Source organism: Takifugu flavidus, chromosome 22, assembly GCF_003711565.1.
Source record: "Takifugu flavidus isolate HTHZ2018 chromosome 22, ASM371156v2, whole genome shotgun sequence".
NCBI lineage: Eukaryota > Metazoa > Chordata > Actinopteri > Tetraodontiformes > Tetraodontidae > Takifugu > Takifugu flavidus.
In genome coordinates, this window is record NC_079541.1 from 1366602 (window position 1) to 1383737 (window position 17136).

The 17136-nt window shown below is 49.3% G+C and overlaps 1 protein-coding gene and 1 long non-coding RNA gene across 15 annotated transcripts in view; one reads left to right on the forward strand and one right to left on the reverse strand.

Annotated features, from left to right (window-relative positions):
• Positions 1-9398, forward strand: part of sox5 (SRY-box transcription factor 5) — a 150257-nt gene extending 140859 nt beyond the window's left edge. For 9 of the 14 annotated variants that reach the window (XM_057022612.1, XM_057022608.1, XM_057022617.1 and 6 more), the window contains 5 exons: positions 1777-1952; positions 4257-4359; positions 4810-4983; positions 5755-5971; positions 6294-9398. In XM_057022612.1, the coding sequence (XP_056878592.1) occupies positions 1777-1952; positions 4257-4359; positions 4810-4983; positions 5755-5971; positions 6294-6591 (968 nt within the window). In that variant the 3' untranslated portion in view covers positions 6592-9398. The remainder of the gene's footprint in view (positions 1-1776; positions 1953-4256; positions 4360-4809; positions 4984-5754; positions 5972-6293) is intronic. The other 5 variants (XM_057022609.1, XM_057022618.1, XM_057022622.1 and 2 more) reach the window with 1 other exon arrangement.
• A 111-nt stretch (positions 9399-9509) lies between these two features.
• LOC130519374 (uncharacterized) lies at positions 9510-16894 on the reverse strand. The gene is made up of 2 exons (XR_008948296.1): positions 16009-16894; positions 9510-13209 (listed from the first exon to the last, which is right to left on the reverse strand). It is a non-coding gene; the product is annotated as an uncharacterized LOC130519374 (long non-coding RNA).
• Positions 16895-17136: the final 242 nt, after the last annotated feature.

Here is a 17136-nt window from a genome sequence, read left to right on the forward strand (position 1 = left end):
GCCTCATTGTTACGTGTTTATTAGTGACTGAAAGAGACAGAGACACACAGGAGCGAAGGAGAGAGATGGGGATTAGCACTTTTTTTTTTTTCCCGAGCAACGAAGCGGGGGAATAATAAAGAGTGGAGCGCATGACAGACAGGAGGTATCACCAATGAGATTAGACAAGCCTCTTACATGAGCCAGGACAGCGCAAACACCCAGCATTAACCACACAATGACAGCATGCACACACTCAAACACACACTCCAAAAACACACACAAAAGCTCACAATCCCACCTCCTCCTCCTATGCAATAGGCAGTTAGTCATTTCCCCCTCCACCCGACTTCTCGGCTAATCTCACTGTTTTTCAACAAATCGGCGGATTTAATATCAGATTAGTGGATTTGCGGTCCCAGATGTTTTTTGTTCGGAAAAATGGATTACAGTGTTTAAAGTTTGTGTGTGATCCCGGCTGAATTATTTGTGCGTGGAGACCAGCGTGTTTTGTTCTGCAGATCCCGGATAGCTCACGGCTCCATCTGTCGCCACGGCGTTTAGCCGCTCGCCTGTACATTTGTTATTAGAGTTTGTCGTCGTGTCGGGATTCCGTCGCAGAGTTCACAGGGAAGACGGTGACTCTGGATGTGGGAGGGAGCGCGTCGCTCGGGATTAATGAGAAACTCAGTCTTTCTTATGTATTTCAGGATGTTCTTTTGGGAACAGGAAACAGTAAAAGTGTTACCTTTTATCACCAGATCTTCGCATTAAACGACTTTTGGTGTATCATTTGTAGAGAGCGTTTAATTAGTGTGTGGAATATTTCTGTTTTATTACCCTGTTTTATGCACATTTGAAGAGAATTGAGCAAAGCGGTTTATTATGTTATTTAGTACTCTACATTATTATAAGATCAGTTAGAGACTGAACAGAAGAATGAGCGAGCCCCCTGCCCCCTGTATCTGGGTCACATTCACTTGTCTGGATGTTCAGCATCGCTGTCAGTTTTAAGCTAGACACACTCACACACACACACACACACACATTTGTGAGTGTAAGAATATCTGTCTGTCCCCGCCTCTCTCTCTTTTAACTCCAGATTAAAATGGACCGCTGCCCAATTCCATCGCCTCTTCCTTCTCACTCTTCTGTCCCCTCTTGACCCTCCCCTCTTTTTTTTGGCCCCTTTCACGTCCCGATTTTCCAGTTATGACTTCTGAAAGAGTTCATGGCTCTGTCATTACCAATCCCAAGCTGGTAATCTGGCCTGAGATGGCATTAGCGCCGCGGATTAGCGCTGATAAAGGCCCCATAAGCCAGCCGCGGCTCTTTGTTAAGAGCTAACCCGGCCGATAGCGCGAGCCGATAGGAGAGCTCACAATCGCAGCAGATGCCTGGCCGTCGACTAAGCTGCGGAAATAATACAAATAATAGAAGCGCGGAGATGTGATACGTGCTCTGTGCACAGACAGATGTTCCCATCCCGGGAAATTAGCAGGACGTTTTAGCCATAATAAGAATCATCTGTCCACCTCTGTGAAGTGGAAATGTAGAGGCTCAGATGAGCGTAGATGTCCACGTGCACAAATGCATGTGAGTTTTAAGGCTTTGAATGGGGCTTCTTTTTGCTGGGAGACTGCTAAAATCAGGGGTAGACGGACTCCACAGACAAACGGCTACTTTTCTCCTCGTATTTGACTTAGTTTATGTGATATTTTAGCTCAGCTTCTCATCTCAGCTTCGCCTGCGCTGTTATTAACTAGGACCGTGTGTGTCCGTCCGTCTGTGTTCCAGCAGATGTGCTGTCATCGCTGTCCTCCTCCGCTTATCTGAACGACCACGAGGCGGTGACCAAGGCCTTCGCCGAGGCCCGGCAAATGAAGGAGCAGCTGAAGAGAGAACAGCAGGTCCTGGACGCCAAGGTCGCCGCCGTCAGCAATCTGGGCCTCAACAATGGACGCTCAGACAAGGTAAAGCGCATCTATACAAGCCCGCACATGGTGTCGGAGAGCGCCGTAACCTGAGCAACCGCATCAAAAAGCACAAAAAAATCAATTTGTTTTCCACATTCCTCACATCCACATCGAATAATGCGAAGGTAGAATATTGAGCAAGTCCGTCTGCTGTAAACGACACCTTTATTTTTCCCCAAGTAATGTTTCAGGCGCACGATTTATCGTCCCCCTTTCTTCTGAATCGGAGTATTTTTATCTCAATAGAAAAACAACAATTGAAAGGTCTAAATTTAAAGTCATCCCGAGCTGAAGCCTTTCAGTGTCGGCACATAATAATTTGCCACATGCCGGCGTCGTTTGTGCGCCACGTAGGAGGTAAATTGGCGCACATTGTGTTCGCTGAAATGTGCTGAAGCTAAACAGGGCCAGATAAGGTAAAACCAGAGGCATCTCAGAGGTAATGAGTGTGTCTGTGAGGAGCACTGCAGGGCCGTGCGTGTGTGTGTGTGCGTGTGCGTGTGCGCGTGTGTGTGTCAGCACGCAGCGTTAGGGAGACGGTAATGTGAAGTGACGGCGCCGGCTCCTCGGCAGCGTGGCTAAATTGTGGTTATTTGTTAAACACATTGGGAGTCAGCTGGTACACACACTTTTCACACACAGCAAAGTGTTTGAAGCATCTGTTTAACAGCTCTGTCTCTTTTTTGTGTGTGCAAATCTCTCATGTGATGTGTTTTTAAGTACTTGATGCTTTTTCCACTGGAGTGTACATGTGTAAATATACCATAGACACGATCTAAGGTCCTCAACGCTCACAGCTAATGAGGCTCACGCCAGGACTAAGAGGAGGAACATCAAGACCGTTTTCTCGACAATATTCTGCAGCTTTTGTCATCGACACATTTGTCATATTTTATCTCTCCATCTAGACTTTTATCCCCAATTTTAATTTCCTGCTAATCTGCTAATCGAGACATCAAAAACTTTATTTCTTAACAAATGTGTTATTCTTAGGAACTGCGGCGCGTCCTCGCCGGCTCAGATCCAGCAGTGTCATCTCCGACACACTCGGGGAGGATTAGTTTTGTCTCTACTTTATGTCTCGGCTGCAGTGTCAGCCATTCAATCCACTTTCCTCGTGTACTGTTCTGGGGCTTAATGTCGGACTAGCCTGTCACCCACTCCGTCTCGTCTCGCACGCGGAATGAAGCCTTTTGTAGCAGCGTGTTGACGATTTAAATCTGAAAGCGGGAGACACTTCTGCTCCTGGGGAGTCTACGTGGTGAAGGAAATGATTATTATTTACATAAAACTGGATTTATTGCTAGTTAATAAACCACAACTCGAGAAAAAGAAATCGCTTTGGAATAAAACATTTTAAAAAAACAAACACCTCTGCAGCCTGGCGTTCTCCCTCACCCGTCCCTGCCTCGTTAGGCATATTTATTCTAATTTGAGGGGTAAATTATCTCTAACAATTGGACTAAAAACAGAGAAAATGCATCTCATTACGGTCCAGCCCTGCCTCCACCCAGGCAGCCAGCTCGCCAGGGTCATGCGTAAATGGAGAGGGACACTTTTTGGAAGGTTGTTTTAGAAGACAACATTTTGGGTACTGCTCCTAATCGTGTAATTAAACTGTAACACGCTCCGCTCGTGTGTGTGTATGTGTGTGTCTGTGAGAGAGTGGGAGAGTTGTTCATCAGGCTCTGCTGTAAAGTGTGCCGGCTGCCTGCATTTAGCATGTAAATGCACAGTAAATCAGCCTTTTATTGGTTGTAATAAATACCCAGGGGGCCGTGCGGCGTGGCCTCGCTCTCGTCCGTGCTGCACTCGCTCGCTCTCTCTCTAATGCGTCGACCCTTGGGGGGGGTTCTGCGCGAGAGAGGCGAGCACTTCATTCTCGCAGGTGGCTGCCAGGAGGGTCTAACACACACACACACACACACACACACAGGCAGCATACAGCGCACACACAAACAGTAAACATCCGAATGTAATCAGCATTCCTGCACATGCAAACACACACAGATGTGCGCCAGAGCGCGGAGGCGTGCGGCGCTTTAATGACTCCGTGTTGACATTAACGTGAAGCCAACAACAACACAAACCGTCGGCTGGCTTTTCTCAGCGTGGATCCGATTATATAAAAAGGGTTCCTAACGAGTTTATTTACGTGGCTATTACATCTGAGCGTCGGGGACGCCAGATCGGAGGCCAAAATTTGGACAGTTGTCCAGAATCCCTGTGGGCTCGTGGCTTCAGTCATTCATGCCTGAACACTCCCTGAGTCACTGACTGCGAAGTGTTTGTGTCACACAGGACAAGGCTGCCTTGGAGAGTCTGAGTCAACAGCTGAAGCAGCAGGCCGAGGACAAGTTCAGCCACGCCATGCTGGACTTCACCATGAGCGGGGACTCTGATGGTCAGAACACACACACGCACACTTCCATCTTTGTGACTATCTTTCACAGCCGTAATCCGCTACCCTGACTCGAAGCATCCCAACCGACCCTGACCCAAAGCCAGTTCTAACCTCCTCAAAAAGTCCTTTATAGTTCGGAGGTCCAGCAAAATGATCCCACTTTGCAAACATGTCCCCACTTTGGTAGTCAAATGAGCACATGGGTAGGCGATACGTAGTGAATGTGAGGGCACACACACACGAAAAGACAGGGAGGTGAGAACACTTTTCTAATTAGTCCTGAAGGTTGAGAGGAAAATGTGATTCAGTTTCCATCAACACCTTTAATGTGCCGCGTCTCGCTGCCCTATGAAAACTTTCCATGAGCTGGGAGGAAACAATAGAAACACTTTAAAAATTAGAATCGGCCAGACCGCTCTTTGACCTTTGTCTTCTCCTCCCCCTCCTCAGGCTCCCCGAGTGTCTCGGACTCCAGGATATTCCGGGAGTCTCGGGGTCGCGGCACCACCGAGCCGCACATCAAGCGCCCCATGAACGCCTTCATGGTCTGGGCCAAGGACGAGAGGAGGAAAATCCTCCAGGCCTTCCCCGACATGCACAACTCCAACATCAGCAAGATCCTCGGTAACGATGCTCACACACACACACACACACACACAAACTGGTTTCATTACAAGTCTGGGCACCGTGTAAGCGGCTGTTAATGAACGGCTGGGGAGAGCGCGGCTCTGACAAATGATGATATAATTCATTATGCATTAAACAAGCAATGGAAGACCGCCTGACATTTTCTCCAGACCACTGGGATCGGTTCTGACATTTTAAAGAGCTCCTAAGCTTTTTATAACAGAGAAATCTGGTTTTAATAAGCCCCCTCCTCTCTCACTCTCTCTTTGTCTCTCTCTCTCCCTCTCTCTGCGTCTCTTTCCCAACGTTCTCGATTGCTAACAGATCGCAGAACAGAGAAGGGGAACCGGCCAAGTGCTGACAGCTTTTACCCATTCAACACACAGTAGTCAAGCACAAATTCAGACCAGATATCAAGCACACGGGGGAAGACGGGCTCAGGATTACACTAATGATTACACACACGCGAGCGCACGCACACACACGCGCGCAGGGCCAGGAAGCGGAAAGTGAGCCGCGGAGGAGATGTCTACAGGTTAAGTGACATCCTCATTAGTATAGATGAGTAGCTGTCATCTTTGCAGCTCTCCCCATTGACCCATTACAAGTGTGTGTCACTTAAACGGCATCACATCTGACAGGAAGTGGGTCTTTACACGCACGTACGGAATCAATTTTTATGCGTTTGTGCTTCTGCACCCTTTGCAAAGGCTCCAAGACGTCGTAAATGTGCGCTAACGCCACTCTCCACCGTGCGTGTGCCTGCAGGTTCTCGCTGGAAAGCCATGACCAACCTGGAGAAGCAGCCCTACTATGAGGAGCAGGCGCGCCTCAGCAAGCAGCACCTAGAAAAGTACCCCGACTACAAGTACAAGCCCAGGCCCAAACGCACCTGCCTGGTGGACGGCAAGAAGCTCCGCATCAGCGAGTACAAGGCCATCATGAAGTCCCGCAGGCAGGAGATGAGACAGTACTTCAGCGTGGGGTACGTCAACTCAAAAAGACTCTTTTTCTTTTGATTGATACATTTCACAGTCTCGAAGGTCTCTGTTCGTGCAAATTTGGTTTAGAACAGGTAGATCCAGAGTCCAGCCGTGATTTCTGTCCTACCAGGTGGACAAAGCGCTCATCTGGGGTCCCACTGTCCTTGGTGGAAGCCTTTTCTGCCTGGTAGGACAGAAAACCCGGATGGGCGTCAGCCCTGGAAGACTGGATTTGGGTTGTGAGACAAAGGGGATCTGGGGTGTCACTAATTGATTGGCTGTTTCATGTCCTGAAATCCTCCGTTCCGTTCCGTTCCGTTGCAGGCAGCAGGGTCAGCTGCCCCTGTCCTCCGCAGGCATGGTTTACCCCGGCGCCCTGTCCATGGCGGGGATGCCCTCCCCCCAGATGCCCTCAGAGCACTCGAGCATGTCCAGCAGCCCCGAGCCCAACTCCAACCATAATCAGAACCCCTACATGACGGGCCAAAAGGGGGACGAGCCTCAGATCAAAGAGGAGGAGCTGCGGCTGGACGACAGCAACGGCGACATGTATGACGACTTTGACTACGAGGACGAGGAAGCCGATTACACCAGCGACAACGACAACCACATCACCCAATAGGAGCGCCTCGGCGCCACTGCCAATCCAGGCTGGTTCATCCCCGAACCCGTCAATCAGGAAGCAGACTTTATCTTTTGCCAATCCCCCCCCCCCCCCCCCCCTCGAGTCTCACAACGCCCTCGTCCCACCCTCGGCCCCCTACGATGGACTCCCGACAGAGCCAGGCCCCTCCCACTGGCGTCCTGATACCAGCATCTGATCAATCAACTGAAGCACAGGACTTGTCAATCACACTGACTGTTACAGGAAGTCTGAGAAGAACTCCAAACCTCGCCGAGGAACATTGAAGTACTACTGCAAGTGTGGTAAAACGCCGTGTGTGAGGAGAACTTAAAAAAAAGAAGAAAATCACAACCTTTAAGAAGTGTTTGTGAAGGAGACGCTTTCAAATGAGAGGGTGGACCAGTGGACCAGTGGACCTGTCCCAGGCTAACAGACGACACTTTAAAGATGGCGGACCTGTTTATTATCAAGAGACACTTTTAAAAAAGAAACAGCTTTTTTTGTTCTTTGGTTCTAAAATATTCTCACTCAGGTACACAGTGCCAATAAGTGGCTTGTGAATGTGATTTGTTGTTTTTGTGCTACGAGTTTGAATAATAATAGAAAAAAGAGACTTTTTCTTTTTTCCCATTTTGTTGTAAAGCACCTGACAGACATCAGACATGTTTATTTTTTAACAAGAACATATCTTTCCTGCAACCTCGCTGTGTGCGAGCTCAGACCCTCCTTTATTATTATTATCGTATTATTCCCCCCCCACCGTGTTTTTGTGACTGCCCTCTGCTCCCCCGCGACCGCGTGGACCGTCCCACCTTTCAGGATTGTCATTGGACGGGGGAGGGGGGGTGCGTGGACACCCAGAGCAGAAAGGTGAGACCCACCAGCTCCGTCCAGAAAATCAGCGACGTCAGAAACGCTCGACGGCGGGAGCCAGGTTTTTTTTTTTCCTCGGATACAAAAAGACAGGCAGCCCAGACTGTTGCTGTTGCTGGACTTCACACACACACACACACACACACACACACACACACACACACACCGGTCTTCTGTCCCTCGGTGTTTTCCTGCTCCCTCCAACCATCGTCCTGCTGTCGCCCCCCAGTGGGCGGAGCCAAGGCGACGTCAGCCAGTCAGTGTTCCTGTATGAATTTAAATACTGTATTTTATTATTTCTCTTCAAACTGCCTCTAGTCTAATAATATTATTAACATAATTTTAAAGATGGTCAGCATTTCCTAAGTTTAGTAAGTTATGTACAGTATAATTTATTTTTCTCTTCTTTCTTTGGTTTTGATGACCATATGAAACTATGACAGTGGATGAAACATTATTCTATTTAGCCGAGTAGGAATTTAGATGGAAAAACACGAGCTGTTATTTTACTATGCTTTGTTTCTTACAGAGATCCCTTCTTTTTAGACGCATTTGTTTTGTATTAACCCGGCAGAGGAGGCGGACGGCTTCAGACGCTAGCCCGACGCTAGCCTGACATTAGCTCGATGCTAGCCTGACACTAGCCCGACATTAGCTCGATGCTAGCCCTCCCCGAAGCTCCCAGCTCAACTTTTTCAACGTCCAAACCCTAAAAAGCACTCAGACTCAGACTGTGCAGTCAGAGGAAAAGAAGAACATGATTTTTTTTAATTATTATTTCATTTGTAATTGTTATTGTAATGTATAATGTGAAGTTTCCTCTTTTATTTTGCTCTTTTTTATAAAAAAAAATCGGTTTTTAATCATTTTTCTGTGAACAAAATGAGCCCCCACCCCTTCTGTTGGTTTGGTCACCTCACCGAGACACAAGTTTGGCTTTGGTCTAAACACACACACACACACACACACACACACACACACACACACACACACAGAGGAGAGATGATGACACCAACCAAACAAATCCTATGCTGTCCTTTTTCTTTTTCTTTCAGGAATTCTAGAATTTTCCATCCTGTACATATTTGTTTCTATCGGTGTTTTCCGTGATCCACCAGGCCCGTTCAGCCGCTCGTGCGTGTGTGAGGTGATCAGACGCATCTTCATCTTTACGGTCACTTCCCATCAGGGGCCCTTTGCTTTGTTTTAGCTCCACACGACGCCACAGGAGCCATGACAACCCTTCAGGTGTGCTGTTCCCGACCCACAATCATCGTCGCTGTAGATCTGCCACATAATGAGCCTCCGGGATTTCTTGCTTTCTTCCTTTCTTTCCTTTTTTCTTTTGCTGTATAGTCCCCCTGTAATCAGACTGTAGTTTAAACCCAATGCTGGAGGTGGGGAGGGGGGGTCAAAGTGAATCAATTCATTTTTAGGTGGGTGGGGCTTTTTAATATGTCAATCATCCCTGCTGGCAAGGTCTGACCCATATCAAGACAATGAAGATGATGATATTATTTAAGACAATCAAAAGTCATGAGTGGAGCTCAAAACAAAGTAAGACTTATTACAAGTAAAGAAAAAAAATATCTTGCATCTCAACTTGAAAAGTCAAGAAAGATAATTATGTAAATATAACATAGAGTTATAGATTTATATTTTGTTCATAACACAGTGTAATATAAGTTGTATATTTCTTTTGTCTCTCCCTACTGTCTCTTTTATTGATGTTATTCATGCCACAGAAAAGCTGGAGTCGCTGTGCTCTCACACAAAAAAATAGAAGAAAAATATCAAAGAAATAAAGAAAAACAGGAGAAAAAAAAGGTTGAAGCCGTGGGCTGCCACCACCATCTGTTCTAAGTTCACTTTTTTTCAGTATTACTGCCAGACAAGGCTCTAATAAAGACGACAATGTGTTCGGTAAGAAACTCGTGCTGCTCCTGGTCACTTCTTCGGTTCCACACATGCATTCACACAATGGCGTCACAGTTAGCGGCATATTCACGGGCGGTGAGCAAGAAAAACACGCCACCATGTGCTGCTGGTTGAAAAGTCACGGCAGATACTTCTTTATTCAAGCTGCCGATTTTCCCCTTCTGTTCTGAGCTTAAGCTGTTTATTAACAATAAATGTACATTTGTTAAAAACCAATGCAACACTAATTTAAAGAAATATTGTGATTACGTCAGATTTTAACATTTATTAAGGCCGCAGTCACTGTTGAAAATAAGTTAGGTGAAAGTGTTCTCTGCACAAGCAGCTGATTTAGCATTAGGTAGCTGTAATTAAGCATTTATTAACGTGAATTAGCCATGTTATTACCGTGAACAATCACAGATACAGGAACAGAAATACAACTAAAATGCATTTACTGATAATTAGATATTTTTCATTTAATTTTGCTTTAGGAATTATTACTTTCTTCTCTGTGAACCATCACCTTATCGTGGTGGAGTTTGCGTTCCCTAATGAGCCTGGGAGCTATGCTGTCCGGGGCAGTTTGCCCCTGGTAGGGTCTCCCAAGGCAGATTAGTCCTAGGTGAAGGGTCAGACAAAGAATGGTTCACAAGACCCATCACGGTACATCTAAAAGGGAAGCCACGTGCCCGGCCCGGAGGGTTACCGGGGCCCCACCCTGGAGCCAGGGCTGGGGCTCGACGGCGAGCACCTGGTGGCCGGGCCTACATCCATGGGGCCCGGCCAGCTACGTGGACACTCCCGTCTCCAGTGGACCCAAGACCCGCAGGAGGAGCATGAAGGGTCCAGTGTAGTGTGGATTGGGCGGCGGACCAAGGAGGGGGCCTTGACGGTCCGATCCTTGGTTATGGAAATTGGCTTTTGGAACATGGAACGTCACCTCTCTGGCGGGGAAAGAGCTGGAGCTTGTGGGGGAGGTTGAGCGCTACCGACTAGATATGGTCGGCCTCACCTCCACACATAGCGTCGGCTCAGGAACCCAAGTCCTTGAGGGGGGTTGGACACTCTTCTACGCTGGAGTTGCTCAGGGTGAGAGACGTGAGCGGGGGTGGGCTTTTTGCTTGCCCCCAGACTCTCTCGTTAGACTTTGGGGTTCTCGCGGTCGAGCGAAAGGGTTGCTTCCCTGCCCCTTCGGGTCGGGGAACGGGTTCTGACGGTTGTTTGTGCGAATGCATCAAACAGTAATTCAGAGTACCCGCCCTTTTTGGAGGATCTAGGACGGATGCTGGACAGTGTCTCAACTGGGGGCCTCATCGTGCTGCTGGAAGACTTCAACGCTCACGTGGGCAACAACAGCATGACCTGGAAAGGCGTGATTGGGAGGAACGGTCTGCCCAATCAGAACCAGAGTGTTGTTCAGTTATTGGACTTCTGTGCTCGTCGCAGTTTGGCCATAACTAACACTATGTTCGAACATAAGGTTGTTCATCGGTGCTCTTGGCACCAGGACGGCCTGGGCCGTAGGTCAATGATTGACTTCATAGTCGTGTCAGCTGATCTGCGGCCATATGTTTTGGACACTTGGGTGAAGAGAGGAGCAGAGCTGTCAACTGATCACTACCTGGTGGTGAGTTGGATCAGGTGGGGGGGAAAGCCACCGCGCGGACCTGGCAGGCCCAAACGCTTAGTGAGGGTCTGTTGGGAACGCTTGGTGAAGGAACCCGTCAGGCTGGTCTTCAACTCCCACCTCTGTCAGAGCTTTGATCGTGTTCCGAGGGTGGTAGGGGACATTGAGTCTGAATGGGCCATGTTCCGCTCTGACATTGTCGAGGCGGCTGTGGCTGCAAGGCCGCTGGTACTGGTTGTGGCGGTAATCCCCGTACCCAATGGTGGACACCAGAGGTGAGGGGAGCCGTCAGGCTGAATAAAGAGGCCTACAGGTCATGGCTGGTCTGTGGGTCTCCGGAAGCAGCTGACCGGTACAGGTTGGCTAAGCGGGTTGAGGCTGTGACAGTCACGGAGGCAAAAACTCAGGCATGGGAGGAGTTCGGTGAGGCTATGGAGGAAGACTTTTGGTCTGCTCCAAGAAGATTCTGGCAAACTGTCAGGTGCCTTAGGGGCTGCAGGCGGCAACTCGCCCACACCGTGTTAGGTGTGCATGGGGAGCTGCTGACGTCTCCTGGGGCAATTATCCGGCGGTGGAAGGAATACTTGCAGGAGCTCCTCAATCCTACCAACATGTATCCTCAAGGAGGAACAGAGTTGGATGACCAGGAGGTGGACCATCCAATTTCTGGAGCAGACGTTGCCGAGGTAGTATCCGCACGGGGTATCTTAAGTCTCTGGATGTTGTAGGGCTGTCCTGGTTGACACTCTTCTGCAACATTGCGTGGACACTGGGGGCAGTGCCCTTGGACTGGCAGACTGGGGTGGTAGTCCCTATTTTCAAGAGTGGGGACTAGAGGGTGTTTTCCAACTATAGGGGGATCACACTCCTCAGCCTCCCTGGGAAAGTCTATGCCAGGGTGCTGGAAAAGAGGATTAGACTGACAGTCGAACCTCTGATCGAGGAGGAACAATGCGGGTTTCGCCCCGGTCGTGGAACCACGGATCAGCTCTTTACCCGTGCTGGGGTGCTTGAGGGGAGTTGGGAGTTTGGTCAACCAGTCCACATGTGCTTTGTGGACTTGGAAAAGGCTTATGACTGGGTCCCCAGGAGCATCCTGTGGGGGGTGCTCTGGGAGTATGGGGTGGAAGGTCCCTTTATAAGGGCCGTCCAGTCCCTGTACCAAAGGAGCAGGAGCTTGGTCCAGATAGCCGGTTGTAAGTTGGACTCGTTCCCAGTGAGGGTTGGACTCCACCAGGGCTGCCCTTTGTCACCGGTTCTGTTTATAACTTTTATGGACAGAATTTCTAGGCACAGCCGGGGAGTGGAGGGTGTCGAGTTCGGTGGGCGGAAGATCTCACCGCTGCTTTTTGCGGATGATGTAGTTCTTCTGGCGGCTGAAATGAGTTTCCTCCGCAGGGTGGCCGGGCTCAGCCTTAGAGAACGAGAGGAGTCAGTTGGGGTGGCTCGGGCATCTGGCTAGGATGCCATCCGGACTCCTCCCTTTAGAGGTGTTCCGGACATGTCCCACCAGGAGGCAGCCTCGTGGCCGGCCCAGGACTAGGTGGAGAGATTACATCTCTCGCCTGGCTTGGGAGCGGCTGGGGGTTCCCCTGGAGGAGCTGATGGAAGTGGCCGGGGAGAGGGCTGTCTGGGCATCCCTCCTGAAGCTGCTGCCCCCGCGACCCAGATCCGGATAAGCGGGAGAAAACGAAACGAACTATTACTTTAAAATTAGATCAAGTCTTTATGTAATTCTAAACTGTTTGATTTAAATATCAGCTTTTATGATAAAGGTGTTTATTACATGAAGGAGGGTTTAAGTGATACTTTAATTGCAGTTAATGATCCCGTTTTAAATAAAAATGTCTGTCGTTTTACACTTGTTTGATTGTGATGGCTCAGTGTCACCGTGCGCATGTTGCCGAGCGGTTTGATCGTCTCCATAACAATGTGTTAATTACGTTAAGTCCATCAGGGGCCACCTGGGAGACGGGATCGGGCCCCGTTAGCAACCTGATAGCCTAATTAAGCACAACACTGGACCCCGAAGGACAGAGGAGGGACATGATGAAATATGTGCACGTGAAACAATAAAATGATGCTGCACATGCTGACCACCTCCTGGAGCCCTCGGACGGGGGCCAGCCCACCGCTCGGCTCCCACCTTCGAGGCCCGATCTTGTCCCGGGAAGTCCTGGACGTCCCCGTCTCCACTTTGAAGGGTTAAAAACACAGAAGCCATTAAAATGCCGTCCTCCATCTGCACCCACATGTTCCAGCAATCAGCCCCCACCGCCTGCCCCCCACACTGAGAACATAAAAACGGTTAAATGCACTCCGAAGAGATGATTTTATGTGCTTTGCTAATTACCATACACACACACACACACACACTCACACACTCACACAAAAGCCCTTTTGATGCAATAAAGAGGTGCATTGGGGGCAAATCCCCAACTCCTCCAGTAAGTGAAGGACTTAGTTGTTCTCTGGGCGTTGTGAATTTTTCAGAGGCAGCCTGGAGGTAAAAACCTGAGAAAAGGTTTATGTGTGAATAGTTGAGGAGCAAAGATGGGGGGGGGTTCTTTTATTGTCAGCAGAAGACGAGCTGCCGGAGGAAGGCGGCGGTGGCAGGACTCTCAGATTAAATCGCTGCACAAACACACACCCTCAGGTGTCCTGTAGGAGTTAGCTTACAGCACAATGAGCCACCGGCTGCTGCGCTCACAATCCACAAAAGAGGGGAAACTATCACAGATTTACATTTTAAAGAGCGCGGCTGCATTTCTTCGAACTTCTGCGTGTGCAAATCTCACATAGGTCCCAGCCTGCATGACTAAATGCACATGCACCAAGTCAAACACTTTGAGTGAGGCCCCCCCCCACCCTCCACACACACACACACACACCCTCTCTGTCTGCAAACAGCTCCGTTCTCAACCGTGGGTGTTTGGAAATTGAGTGAAAATGATGTCACATTAATGATTTAAAGTCTGTAATAGGATGTGCTGTGACGCTGAGCCGCCAGCTAAGCTGAGTTTAAGGCTCCGGCGTTAATGTATTCATGAGGAGGGGGGATTATGCAGAGACAAGAGCGGTTACGGAGCTGAGTGCAGCACAGGGGCCGGGGCCAACGTACCTGCTAGATATTACAGAGCACACGTGCTCCACATGCACGTACAGAAGTGCAGAGAGGGGCTCAAATGATGGGCTATTTTAGAAGTGAGCCCACTTTTGATATCGATATGGAACAAATATCACACGTCTGGCCATCTTTTAACACTGTTTCAGGCTGTTTCTTCTTCCTTTTTGGCAGTTTATTTAATCCCTGTCTGCACAAACCACGGCGCCATTAAGAGAGAGGAAGAAAAGCCTCGGTAAAAGCCTCACGGACGGCACATTCTCACCGTCTCCCTCAACAGCAGCAAAACTACCAGCTGCAGCCGAACAAACGACAAGGTGCTGGAAGATGAGGGAAAACTGTCAAATGATGGAGGTGAGGATTTTTCAAAAGTTGAGCTGGTTTAAAGGTTTAAATTAGTAAAATAACTCATTTTTAAATCAGTTTTGACTTTTTTTTCCGGCCGTTTATGAAATTCCTTATTCATTGTTCTTCTGATCGTTGTGGTGATTCTTTAAAAAAAGAAAACGCTAAAAACTCTATAATTGTCAGAGCAGAGTGGCTGATTTTCAACATTTATTTTCTATTATTTTATTAATATTTGCAGGAAAATAAAAGATGTATTTAAAGCAGCACAATTGCAGTTAAACCAGAATGAGTCAAAGGAAAACGCCGCGATTCGATTGGCCGATAAAAAACATTTGAAATAACGGAGCCGCTTTTTCCAGCAGCGCACAAATAAACACTTCAAGTCCTGAAGTTGAGTCCTGGAATATTAAATCCTCTGACTCCCTCGACTGGCTGCATCCGTGCGTTCAGGAAGTGAGAACTCGGCGATGCAACACGCCCCCTAACGAGATCGCCTCAATTTGACAAAAACAATGTCCAACGTGCCCGCAAACCTCATTTTCTTGCCATAGCCACCCCCCCCCCCGCGCCGTCAGGTTACGGCGAGCTAAGTAATCAGCGTGACACGAGAAGGCCGATCACAAAGCCGCCCTGGCGTTTGAGCGACGGCGTTAAAGTGACACATCTGAGCGCGGCGGCGTGTGAGGGACAGGCGTGGCACGCAGCGGAACGCAGCGAAGGGCCCCCGGGGGGGAGGCGATGCCCGATCGAGACCGGGGAGATGACATGTCGCCCCTCTGTCAGATGCCACTCTACCCGCACGGAAGGCTCAGCGTAGTTGGCCTACTTTCCCCTCCCCGTTGATTTGCTGATTTTCCCCTCACATCTTTGAGTGTTTGCGGCTTCTTTCATTCAGAAACCGTCCGTGAGACACTCTTAACCTTTGGCCTCCACGATCTGACCTCGGAGTTGGTGAAGGTCGACCGTTCTGTGGGTTTGACTGAACAGCCTTCGCGCTAACTCACAGACGTTAGCGTAGGTGGCCCAGTCACACGGGAGCCGCCCCGCCTTTCACCGCTAACTTGAAAACAGGAGGATGACTGAGCACCAAAGTGAGATAAAGATAAAGACGAACGTGGGCACTTTTACGTCATCTCGCGAAATATATATCATTTTGAACCAACGGAGGGGGGAAAAAAAGCTGCAAAACCGTTATTTTCTCTCCCCATCAACACCCTAATGCACACATGCAAATATTATGCTAATGCTATGCTAATTGGTGGAGTAGCTGCAAAGCAGCCCTGCTGTTCAAATGACTGGTGAGAAAATAGGTGGGGTCAGTTGCAAGCTGTAAAAGCAGCTCCAACACAAATAAACAAAACCCTCGGGGATTAACGGAACAAGGGCCAGTGATAAACGGATGAGAGGAGAGACGGGGAGACAACAGGGACACGGGCAGCTCGGGAGTGCGAGGAAGCAGGGGGACACGGAGGGAAGGGAATAAAAACAGCACCAAATGCAAATGAAAGAGGATCAACTCAACCGCAGGTGTTTCAGCGTGTCAACACTGAGTGGGAACGTGTCACCGCAGGTGGGGGCCTCCAACACCTGCAGCGGACCTGAGGACGGGTCTGGTCTGGAGTCTCCCTGGTCGGTATGCTAATGAGGAGGGCGGGGCCTGTAGGACAACGACTCCCAGGAGGAGGAGATGTTGCTAAGGTAACATTCAAGATCAGTTCCCAGCACAGAAATAAGACTTTCTGACAGCTGGAGTTCAGCGTTGCAGCAGGAATTATAATAATAAAAGTTTGTGGAGCTTCCAGGAGTGAGTCCAAGAAACTTTTGGCATCGTTTCGCTGAAGCTGAAACAACAAGCATCATGTCAACCCGAACTCTGCACCTTTTAGAGCATCTGAAATTAAACCTAATATCTAAGAGAATCCTTTACAGAAGCATGAAATACCATCATCTAACCCCTAACCCTTTTAGAAAGGAGAATAAGACACCTGTTTGTTTTCAAGTGACTCCTCAGGTCCCAGGAATTGAATCCCATCTGCCCCATGTGGCTCAAACTGTTAGCAATGTTCCAGACGTTGCAGTCGAACCCAGTTCTTCCAGTCGGGGGGGTTTCTTAGCGCCTCTGCTCCTTTTCCTGTGTGTACTGTAATGTGGAAGGGCTCCGGCAGGGCCTGGCAGGAGCGGCGCTGTTTGGAAAGCGTCAGCGGGCTCGCTGTGCCAAGCAGCCACAAGATAGCCTCCGTGAAAAACATCCCCCTCCAGAACCGCCGGTTTCCAGTTTGTCAGACAGCCCGACGCTGACCCCTTCAGGCCAGCAGGCTGTCATCTAGCCGAGGAGCTGAAGAGCCTGGAGGACCCGTTTTTCCCAGATTTGAGGATATCCGAGCTGGCTACATGCTCAGGTCGGAGGATGTGAGGCGGAAGGACGCGGGGAAGGAGCGGGGGGGGGGGGGGCTCCTGCCTTCGCTGGAGCCTAAACCCCCCCCTGCTCACTTTTTTCAGATGTGACAGGGCTGCGGCTGCCACCCCGAGGACGGCTGCCGGTCCCGACAGTTGACTTTGACTCTTTATTTTCCAAGAAGGTTGCGTGTACGACGCCCTGTCCTCTCACTCGTTTGCCCCCCACCCTCCGTTTTCAACTTTGGTTCTCCGG